This window comes from Musa acuminata, chromosome BXJ1-9 (assembly GCF_036884655.1).
Source record: "Musa acuminata AAA Group cultivar baxijiao chromosome BXJ1-9, Cavendish_Baxijiao_AAA, whole genome shotgun sequence".
Taxonomy (NCBI): domain Eukaryota; kingdom Viridiplantae; phylum Streptophyta; class Magnoliopsida; order Zingiberales; family Musaceae; genus Musa; species Musa acuminata.
Window position 1 is genome coordinate 43028250 of NC_088335.1, and position 12143 is coordinate 43040392.

Consider the following 12143-nt stretch of genomic DNA (forward strand, 5'->3'; position numbering starts at 1 on the left):
TATCCCATCCACATCTCATGGTCGTACCTCCCTCTCGTCTCTCTCTCTCGTCATGTTGTTCCCTCCACCTCTTATGGTACCTCTCTCTCCTGAAGATTCCCAACAACCCCGAAGGCCAATGCACAGTCCCCTTCCCCCTCCCTCTACTTCTCCCTAACAGTATCACCTCCCCTCTCCCTTCGCTCTCTCTCCTTTTGACCCCCCTTGTCTCTATCTCTCTCTCTCTCCCGACAACTCTCAACATCATCGACGACTGATGGTACCGCCTCCTCCGTCTCCCCCTCTCTCCTTTTCCTATTTCCCTCCCTGACAACCCCATTAATTATTGAATTTACCACAACTAGAATTTTAAATTATCATTGTTATAATTCTTGGACTTTTTGTGTTAATTTTCTTTTGTTTTGTTATTTTTGTTATTATATTTGGTAAATTTAATACTTTAATGCTTTATATATGTTAAATGAATTACCAATGTTCTAGTGGTGATAATTTGATTGTGCATTGATATAAAATTTATATTTTGTCTAATTTTTATATTAATCATTATTATTCTTAATTATAAGTAGGACTTACGGCTTTGTTGTTATTGTTGTTGTCGTCGTCGTCTTTCTTTTTTATTATATTTTTCTATTGGCAAGTGTCCTGCATTGCTCAAGCGAGCACCTAAGCAAGCGCCTAACACCTCGAGCGTTTTAGAGCCTTAACGCCTTTTAGCATCTGGCGCCTTTAACAATACTAATACACAAAATGGCAAACCTTAGTACATAGCTCATATCATATCATATCATATCATCTTAAATGATTTTATTTCTCATTTTATCTGATATCGAAGCTACACCTAATTATTCATGAACGAGAACATCTCTTATCTTATCTTCCCTAGTAACTCCACATCCCCTCAGTATTCTCATCTTAGCAACACAAAAAATTTGAATTTATTATTTCTTAACCACCCAAGACTAATTTCAATTTAAAAGGTACTCGATGATCATCGATCAAACACAAGACACCTAACAGTATTTTTCCCATGTTCATATGCATTCATAATAGTAAAAAATGTTCCAACATATTTTACTATTTTGTGTACATGAGTACACATATTTTTGAATATTTCGTGTCCATAGGCATTCATACTAGAAAACAGCCCATGAGCATTCCTAATAGTAAAAAGAGTTCTTGAACATAATGCAAATAGAAAGTATCCTTCTTCCTAGTTTTATCAAATCAATATAGAAAAATATCCAGAAAAGATCCCCTGAGATGCTTACCAGTGATATTCACACCCACAAAAATATCAAAAAATTCCTACGTCGGGGTTGGTGAAATTAATCTCTTACAAATTGGATGGCTACTTTGTCAACCTAAGTAGTTCCATTTGATTGATTTAGTTCTATTGGTCAAATAAATACTTGAACATTACAGGAATCAATCATTTGAGATGCAAGAGCAACTTGGAGGTCTCAGGATGAGGCATGTAAAAGAGAACTCCAAACGAGAGAAATAGGAAGAGCATATAATAAGAACTCTATATCAGTGATTTAAAAAGGCGCTCGGACGCTCGCCTAGGCGCTTGGGCGAGGCAAGGCGAGGCCCGAGCGCCTCGCTTCACTTCCAGGCGGTGCGCTTCAAAGAGGCACCGCCTGGGCACTCGCCCGAGCCCAGGCGTTGGGCGCTTCGGGCGAGCGCCTAGGTTAAACCAGGCGACCGAACCAGGATTTTAGGTCTGGTTCGATCTCTGATGGTTAGTTGGTTTAATCGAACCAACTAAAACCGATATCAGCTGTCGCTGGCCAACCCTTAACCCTGCTCGTTGCCGCTGCCGCTCCCGCTCCCGCTGCTCGCCGCTGCTCACCGCTCCCGCTGCCTCCTTACACTCCCGCTGTCACTGCCTCCTTACACTCCCGCTCCCGCTGTCGCTTCCTCTTTTCTCAGTTAGCACCCCCTTACACTCCTCTCCCTTCTTCTTCTTCTGTATACTATTAACAGTATACAGTATAGTGTTAACAGTATACTAATAATAGTATTTGTATTTATTAGATTAATAATATATTATTTTGATTTTAATACTATTAATTTTTATTTATTTGAAATTATTATTAGGTTTCAAGATAATTATATTTATTAATTATATTATATATTTTTATATTTTAGCGTCTCGCTTCGCTCGGGCAAGTGCCTAGCGCCTCAAGCGTTTTTGGACCTTAGCGCCTTTTGACACCTAGCGCTTTTTAAATCACTGTTCTGTATAATATAATGTAACGAAGTTCATTAAAAATAGGAGAGACAGAATACCAGTACCACTTCAAAGAAAAGAACTTCAGCAGGAGAAGTCGGTAAGAGTATAAATGGAAATATAATAAGAAAATAGTCAATGTATGATACTAGAACCATATAGTAAAACATAAATCCACTAAAAGCAAGACCTTAACATAATGAAGAAAGATTATAATAATGCTTTTAAGAAAAATATTTGCCATCTTAAAAAATGTTTTCTCAAAGAATAAATAAAGGTAGAAAGTAAAAAGCAACTAACAAAATTAAGCAGAAAAGTAACAAACAAACAGACTCACTCTTATAGCTCCAAAAAGTCCAATCTGCTCAAGACAGAAAATGATGTTATCATGCAACCTATGCAAAAGCTTTGTCTGATTCTGACACTCTCTAAAATCACATAACTTGTCTTTAAGCATGGATATGCACTGCCAAAATCAGAAATATATATATACAAGTGAGTCCCAGTTGCATGTCATGAGAAAACAGATATTTAACAACTAACCTGGACTTTTATATCCTCAAGCTTTTTACTGTAAACGAAAGTGAGACTTGAAGCAGTGTAGAAAAGTGGACCATAGTAGAAGACCTTAATATCTGGAGAAGCAACAAAACCTTCAAGTTCCGATTCATCATCAACAGAGCACACCTATTTACCCAGGTAGTGACATCGACAACATTAGCACAATAAATCAGAAAATACTGGGAAAATGTATCCAAAGTCCAAATTTCATAACGATGAATTTTACCTTCGCATCAAGTAAATTCTCAAGACTGTTAATGCATTTGGTATAGTTTGATAGATCGGTTCCTCCTGTAAAACATATAAGTATCATAGAGAAAGCAAACAAAAACAAATCAAACATAACAAAAACAATCCTAATTGGCAGGTAATCAAGTATGAAATCAGCATTTATATTTCATAGAAATGATTGTTTGTATAAGAGACTTTTTGTCACAAATGCTCATGATCTTCAGGCAGTTGATCATGTGAAGCCTAGTAATTCACTATGTACTTCATTTTGACTTCGTTACCATTTTACTTGCTTTCTGGCTAAAAGGCTAGTCAAATTGTCCTCAGATTGGTATGGAGTGCGGCATAATATTAATAAAATGTATGTATTGGTCGGGGCATAAATCAAGATGCAGACAGCTCAATTCGCATATGTACCTTTTTTTTTAACCTCTGACTTACAGAAAGATACAGGAATTGTGGCAAGATCCTAACAAATCTTTCCCAGAATGTGACACCCCTAGTGCTTCTTGCCACCACAGACTGTCCGTGTCTCCTAGTACTCCTCTCCTCCTCTCCATCTCTCCCCCTAGGTACCATGGTATGTCAGCATATTCTGTATCAGTACGCCGGTATGGACTGGCCTCATACCAGTCTGACTGTGGTCTAACATGAGTACAGTATCGAAACTGCAAATGTTGGCACGTATGTTCTATGGTGCCAAGTTCAAAACCAGACTATACTGGTTGGTGTACAAATCAGTTTTTACTGGTCTTAGAAGTGGTCAGTATGTGAACTAAACAATTTCATTAAGACTGGGTTAATCAAAATTTGCTCAGTATATATAGATGTAACATAAAATAAACAAACCACCTTGTCATGAACTATTCATAGGGAAGGTGTTCAGTGTAATATTCGTGTTTTTCCTTTTTTCATGCATTAGACAACATACAAGGGGCTTGCGGTAGTCTTGGCAGCCTCATTTTGTTGCCTTTTATGGCTATTCCTGGCTTGTAATTATAGCTTGCATGTGGTCAAACTCTAGGGTTTTTTTTTTGCTTACATACACTCTATTCTTATCTAAATGTAATTTATATACTAATAAATTAGTAAGAAAAGACCCTCAAAAAGGGTTTTTTTTTATTTCTCCCATTTTTTCAAAAAACTAATATATTCTTTTCCTTCATAAGAGGGATCCGCATGTAACAATAAAGATGGCATAACTCGACCAACCCCACATCGGAGTTAGTGATTGGCAAATCAAAACAACATTCACGAATCAAAGTTTGACTACTCAACAACTAACATCAAGAGACCAGGTAAGGGTTAAAAGGTGTGATACAACAAAACGAGTAATGAATATGTAACAAGCAAGGAGATGCATGACAATGGCATTGAAGGAATAAGTGAAGAAGAATATTATGGATTTTTTATAGCAAAAGTGTTCGATGTAGCGTTTATGCTTTTCGATTATGTTCATGTCATAACATGTAAGGGCTACAAGGCTTGATAACCTCATTTTAATTGGCTTTTGATTGTTTTCGGTTTGTAATTACAAGTTGTGTGCGATCATTGTATGAAGAAATAACTAGCCAAAATGAAGCCTCAATCACGCAACTTGCTCGAAGTGTCTGGGGCAGAGATGCAGTGTGAAATGTCAACCAACTTAGACCTCTAGAACCTGGGCGGCACAAGCTAGATCGATCTCCAGGCTAGTTTCTAAGGATGATCCATTAGTTGGTTCTGTAATAGTGTCACATGGACACTTGTGCGTGAGGAATTGTACATCGAGAACTGCCTTGGATCCTTTGTTGCTCAATCGTTTAATAGTCTAACATTGTATTTTGTAGTACCTAGAAAGTGTTTGTTTTAATTTTTGCTTGCAAGATCCCAAGTTTATGCTTTGACAAATCGAAGATGATAGTTTGCTCGCATGTTCACTTGTTCACCAACCTATTTCTTTTCTTGCATGTCCTTAGGGGACCCTGTGAGGTTGTGGGGCCTCACCATTCACCATTCGCCCAACATTGTTCTGCTTCTCGTCTGACCCCAATCTCCTATTCTATGTTAGGATTCCAATGACTTGAAGGATGCGCTCAAGTACTCAGTGCTAATGCTATCGGAGCTATGGACCTCTTTGCTCTCCCCACACAAATTCTACGAGCTTTGAGAGTTGGGATATCTATTTGATCTTGCTTGTAGTGAATAATGCTTGTGTAGAAGCTGGATCTTAATGTGTTTCTTTTTTAGGGACTAGGAAGATATGCGGGCCTTTCAGCCATACTGTTGGTATGCCTCAGTACGTACCGTACCAAGTAAGGCTCGGTACACCGATATGGACCAAAATTGTGAACCTTGCTAAAAAGTATATTTATCAAAAATATACAGGAGCCTAGCTTTATATGCTAAGAGTAGTTACCTTTTCCAATGATAGGGGAAGCTGTCATGCCAAATACACGGGGACACTTTGAACCATCACCTTTAGTTTTGTAGAATTCCTATGGAATTGCCAACATAAATTTGAAAACCTTGTAAGTTACAATCACCTAAAGTAAATGCTAACACTAAATTTAAGTGCTCAGTAGAAATACCCTCATGATTTGTGCATAGGGATGCCTCGTGGTTGCTTGTGCATGATGACATTCATCAAAAATGAGCAAAGCAACTAGATCCATCCTAATGAAACAATGGCACAAATTTTGCAACAATATCTGTGGTGTCATAACAAGCACCTGCGAAGATAAAGAAGCAAAGATATGTCAAGTACCTAAAACTTCTCAAACCAAAGCATACACTGCAATGAAAATTATATAATGAATTATTGAAATTCAACATGACGAGAAGTAAATGATTGAAAAAGCCACGACTATGAGTTCTACAAATGACAATTTCCAAGTCCATATGGTTTACATGAACCCAAGATTACCATCTACATAAGCAGAAACCACTTGGAAATGGTTGATCCAGAGTTAAAACACCCTCTTTAAGTTTTATTTACAATTGATATGAACTAAAGTTGTGTTAATAAAAATTTAAAAAATTATGACTTCTAGGACCAAAATTCCTGAACTTAACTAAATAATAAAATGGCAAGATTACTTATTGAAACAGGATCATAGGCAGATACTTTGACGATCAGATCATTCAGATTCCAACAACCATTCTGAGAAACTCATTCTTTATTCAGATTCCAACAACTAAACAAGGAGTATATGCTAGCATAAAAGTGATAAAACTAAAAGGAGAGAGGTTTGCTTCTATTCTAAATACTAGTTAAGAGCTCTACCCCATCAACATTCATGGATTTCTTAAGCATGGCCCACCATCAAATCTGGACAAGCAACCACTGACTCAAAAATCTGAAGTCTGCATTAGCAAGCTGAAAGAGGTTGGAATCTTGATTTCAAAAATCTGAAGTCTTTGCTGGTCATGTGATCCAAATAATTTTGATTTCATCTAACCTATCATTGTCACTTAAAAGTTCTAAAATCGGAAGTACAACAGTTTGGAATCTTCCAGCACAAGACAGTTCAAGACAATACATTCAGCGCACACAGCTAAGATACGTCGAAAATAGGCACAGCTCGGCATCAAACCCCTATCAAAACTAAGATTTCAATCTTTGCTTGCACTTTCCAACAAATCAAGAAAATAATTTGCTAATCCATCCGCAATGGTTTCATTCCAATCTCTCACATTATGTGCCCTCTTCTAAGAGGACTAACCTCACTACTGAAACTAAGATTTCAGTAGCTGCTGGATCCTTCAGTTTCTTAACTATTGGAGCTCCTTAATAGAATTGAAGATTTCAGATAACACATGGAATGATCAAATCAAATGGAAATCAGGTTCCGACAGAATTTTCATTAGTGCCTCCTATTAGAGTCCAAAATTAGTGGAGTTCTTTTCCTTATCTCTAAAGCATTATGGAACGTCCATCACGTTGTATAAATACCTAGACCTAGTTCTAATTTACAGAATGCACTCTAGCCAACTACTAATTAAGAAAAATTATAAAAAAGTTGGTACTTGTAAGCAAGGTATGCAATTTATCGAGCGGTACGTACTGGTCTGTCAGCTGACCGGTACACGGACCGCCCGTTATCGGACGAAACGGAATATATATATATTATATATTAATAAATATATTAATATATATATATTATTTTTTTTTATAAAAGGCGACGTCGCGTCACCTTTTTCGGCGACGTCGCCTTTTATAAGAATATTTATATATAAATATATATAATCTTATATGTATATATATATATATAAATATATATATATATATATATACAAACGAGGCGACGTCGCATCGCCTCGACGACGTCACCTTGCTTGGGAGAAGGAAAAGGCGACGCGACGTCGCCTTTTTCGGCAACGTCGCCGAGACGACACGTTGCGATGTCGTCGAGACGACACGTTGCCTTTTATAAAAATATTATATACAAAAAAAAAATTATATATATATATATATATATATATATACGAGGCGACATCGCCCCGCGTGGGAGAAGGAAACTCGACGACATCATCTTTTATAAATATATATATATATATATAATCTTTTATATATAAATATATATTTATTAATTTATATATATATATATATATACCAAGCGATATACCGAACGGTATACCGCTCGGTATACAGTATCGTACCGTACCGAGTGAACGTCGAAACTCCAATACGGTACGATATTTCAATCCTTGCTTGTAAGTATATTTATTAATCTAAAAACAAAAAAATAATATCCTTCTAAACTACCCCTTTGCAGAACAAAACTGGGGATCTTTGCCAACATCAAATTTAATCATCACTCCAGCAAAGTGCTTTAGTTTGGAACCAAAGGAGTAGGATAAGGATAAAAGGAATTGAAAGATTCTATAGCCAATATCAATATTGTCAAAGGTGATAAGTGCTTAAAGGCACCAAGGTTTCAAAATACCTGAGACACTAGACAATCGCCCTAGTGCAGCAAGGCGCTTATAAAATTATAAAAAAAAATTAAGATCAAATATAATTATTAAAAAATTTAACCAAACTCAGCTTATGTAGATAAATTGTGTTATTGATGAGATGCTTCATTGAATCAGGCCATAGATGTTGGAGGTACAGAATAAGATTTACATGGTCTGGATGCTAATCATAGGTACCCTGTAAGCCAATCATATGAGTAATGACACGTGTGACATGACACGCACTCTTTTTGCTTATTATATTATTTGATATTTTATCACTTTATATTACTTGTTGCATATATGCACATATATAATGTGATGTCTATGGATCTGTGCAATGGTAATTGAATTGTGATGAGATCACGATAATGAGACCGATTCACCTTTAAACACAGATCCTAAAAAATCCTTATCATAGGTTACTCGAGAGGGACATCGAGATAACCGAACAAACTAATGCACTGTATACCCGTCCATATGATGGAGGCAGTTGGTCTCATAGCTGCTCATGTGAGGACACTAGGGCTACAGTGCAAGTGCTCATTGGAGAATGAGTTCACTGATTGATCCGCTCACAGAATGCTAGATGATTAATGATACATCATTGTCAGACAGCGATTCCGTTGTCCCAATGGTGTACCTGATCCTTAGACTTGAGACACCAAGGATATCCTGTATAAGTACTATACTCTTTGATACCGGACTTATAGGTTTGGAAGTTCCAGATATAGCACAGTCGGTTATCGGGAGTCACAGTCAACCTTACGAGGGCTATTGAGTGTCGATAGAGGATCATCCGTTCTCGATGTCATGATAAGAATATCACATGTGTTCTTGCTTAGACAAATCTCTGGCCAAGGTCATTCGGATTAAGCGAGAAAGAGTTCTCTAGGAGAATCCAATTAGAACGAGACTCGAGTAGAAATCGTATGGGTCTGACATTACCATGTCCGGTATACGATCTCTGAGATATTAGATGGATGAGGGACTATAGGTACACGATAACTGAAGACAGATATGTCTAAATGATTGGATTCCTCTATATCGTCTGAAGGCTACAGCATAGTGACTTAGTTCGTTCGTAATTGATGAGTCGAGTGAAATATTATGAAGATAATAATTCACTGAGCTAGAAGGAGTTCTGACAAGTATGACTCACGGTCAGCTCGATATTGGGCCTAGAGGGTCACACATATATGGTAGGTGTTGCGACGAGCAGAGATTCGGATATGATATATCCGCCATAGCCCTTATTTTATTAGATATCCAATATGTCTCTGATTTATTGGATCCTATGGATGAGATCTAATAAGAAATTATTGGATAGAGATCCACTAATCTAAGAGACAGATAGTTGGAGGGAGATTCAATACCCAATAGGACAGGATCCATTAGGGTTAAGTTGACGGGAGACCTCTATAAATGGGAGGAAACCAAAGACCCATAGGCTAAAGGCTTCTTGGTTGCCACCTCCTATTCTCCTCAGATTTGGACAATGATTTGAGAAGCGTCAACGCAGCCCTGCTATGTAGATCACCGCTAAAGAGGATGATGCTTAGACCTCTTTTATCCTCTCCTACAGATCTGTAGGGATTCAGGGATATACAATCTCTCTAGGTAACACAACTATCTAACACGTGGTTTTTAGTTTCACGGATTTTACGCATCAATCTTCGCACGATGATAAATATCTTTTTGGAAAATTTAAAATTTTTGTTTTCTATTTTTCCGCTACGTATGTGATGTCACCCCTAGATTTACCTACACTGGAGAATTCAGAGATCTTTGTGATATTTATAAATAATACCAAAGTGTAGATGGACAAGGATTGCTTGTTAAATGTGGCTCTGTCTGTTGTAAGTTCAGCATTCAACATATCCTAGATGAAAATAATGCAAAAAATTATGTTGTCTTTGTGGCAAGAAGTAGAACAGGAAGTAGCAAAATAATGGCATCAATACATTATCACAAGATAATATAGACAAATTCAAGGCTCAGGTCACCTTGAATCAAGTACTTGGTGATGGGGGACAGACAGGCAATTGATAAAACAATGAAGAGGCAGTGAGCCGACAACAAAGAATTAGGGATTAAGACTAGCACAGTTGGCAACAACTCATAGGAGTAGGAGAAGCTTATAAATTGAATATTTGTCAACAAATAGAACAAGGTACCAGTTAGGCATGGTTCGGGCATGATGCAAGTGTGGATTAGGCGGTCTAATACGGGGCCTAGGCTGTGTAAGCGGCAATCAAGGAAAGGCACCTCGCTTGGAGAGGTTTAAGGTGCTCAAGCCTCACCACTCCTTGCCTAAGCACCTAGGCAAGCACCGGAGAGCCTTTTGACAACACTAGTTAGCATTTTGAAGCAAAAGTAGCAAATCCCCCAACATACGCGAAGTTCTAAAGATTCTCCAAGCTCTTCCAACAGGTAAGGCTTGTCTCCAATGATTAATATATCAGCGAGGAGACTAAACAACTTTGAGATCACCTGTCTCTTGCTTCCAATTCTAAATCGTTCAAATCTACTTTCTAGCTCACCTCTATATGCTCCTTTTTTCTTTATTCTCCAATGTACTTCTTCCCCTCATGATGTTACACATTTTTCATATCCATGGTGAAACAATTTAATAAGCTCATTTTGACCTTTGCATCAAAAAAATAAATAAATAATCACTCAAATTCTTTAAAAAAATGAAAAATTATTGACCAGATTTGGGCTATGAAAATTACTCAGATTCTTCTAGAAAAAATTGAAGATTTGTTGACCATATTCTGTCCATGGCATCCCATGCCACCAGCCATGCATTGCGTATAATCATGGTCAATAAAACGATTACTAGAACCCATAATGGTTTGGGCTGATAAAACTAAAGACAAGGACTTGGAATCTTTGGGCATAAGCATTCTGTAGCACTCATGTATAGCAACATGTGGTGAGGCTCAAATGTTGCCCTATACCAAAACTTAAAGAGGGGTTTAGGGGTTTGAAACTTATTGAAGCTTCCCATTATTTACAAATGAAATGGTCAGTCTTTGAAACCAGGCTAGTCCAGTTAAGTGCTTATCCTTGTTATTTATTTTAATGCCTCCTATCCAGGTATTAGAAAACCAAGCAGCTTGTGTTGCATGAAACATCCCAAGATTCTCATCCTTTCCTATGCCCATCTAAGTAATACAGCTATTGACATCATGCACTTGTATACTATAGGAACCAATTCAACAATTAACTTGGATGACTCATTGTTAACCCTAAGATTTGAAAATAAAGAGGAAAGACAATAATATGCAATGGAGAAGTACCACAATTTTGGTACCACAGGATATCTAAGGAATGCTGGCACTTGCACAATATTACTACAGCAAAACTGTAATCAGTACTGGGAATTGTTAACTAGGAAGCCACTTACTATCATCAATTTGTAAATATTGTGAGACAAAAACATCGAAGCTACTGCATGTCATCTCTTCAAATAGGCAGCCTGTTATTGTCACTATTGACAATTTAGATTTTGCACTATGTACTTTTGGTGCTCTCCTAGTATAACTATTCAAAAGAACTTATCTGCTGTAAACATAGTGATTTTAAAACCATGCACAGTTATTAAAGATCCAACTACAATTTTTATATATTGGCAAAGCATTATATAACCATATCCTCTGAAGCTTAGTGCCCTCAAATAGTATTCTTGACCAAAAAACCAAGCCTTTTGATCAAGAAAGATCAGAGGTAAATATTAAATTGAATATCAGGGGATAACTAACATACAAGCGAGTACAACAACTTTAGAAATACTAAATAGGAATTGTGATTATTGACAAGATATTTGAATTCAGAAACCAAGAAGAAACCTATAAAATGTGACAAGAACATGATTTTGTGCTTGCAAGATATAAAGTTACAAGATACAGAAGTGCAACGTAGAAAAGATAGGACCCTTACCTTGTAAGTGTGCAACATAACTCACCTCAGATTGGTCAATTTCCTTATTCCAGTCATCATGGTCCTTTAAATTCTTCTGACTTCCATAGTGACAACGAACTTTGAAATCTGTGGAGCTCTCTATGACCATTGCTTGCTATAGAAAATAATAAATATTATATTGATCAAAATTTAAGTTGTATTAATTTAAAAATTGTGCTAGAAAACTTAATGACTACAAGAAAACTCACAACTG

At 37.0% G+C, this 12143-nt stretch overlaps 1 protein-coding gene across 3 annotated transcripts in view; it reads right to left on the minus strand.

Moving 5' to 3' along the window:
- Positions 1–12143, minus strand: part of LOC135593617 (endoribonuclease Dicer homolog 4-like) — a 31377-nt gene that overhangs the window by 17409 nt on the left and 1825 nt on the right. For 2 of the 3 annotated variants that reach the window (XM_065083800.1, XM_065083802.1), the window contains exons 3-8: positions 11934–12044; positions 5596–5736; positions 5424–5502; positions 3021–3085; positions 2777–2920; positions 2571–2699 (exon numbers count right to left, since the gene is read on the minus strand). In XM_065083800.1, the coding sequence (XP_064939872.1) occupies positions 2571–2699; positions 2777–2920; positions 3021–3085; positions 5424–5502; positions 5596–5736; positions 11934–12044 (669 nt within the window). Of the gene's footprint in view, positions 1–2570; positions 2700–2776; positions 2921–3020; positions 3086–5423; positions 5503–5595; positions 5737–11908; positions 12045–12143 lie in introns of those variants that run through there. The other variant, XM_065083801.1, reaches the window with a different exon arrangement.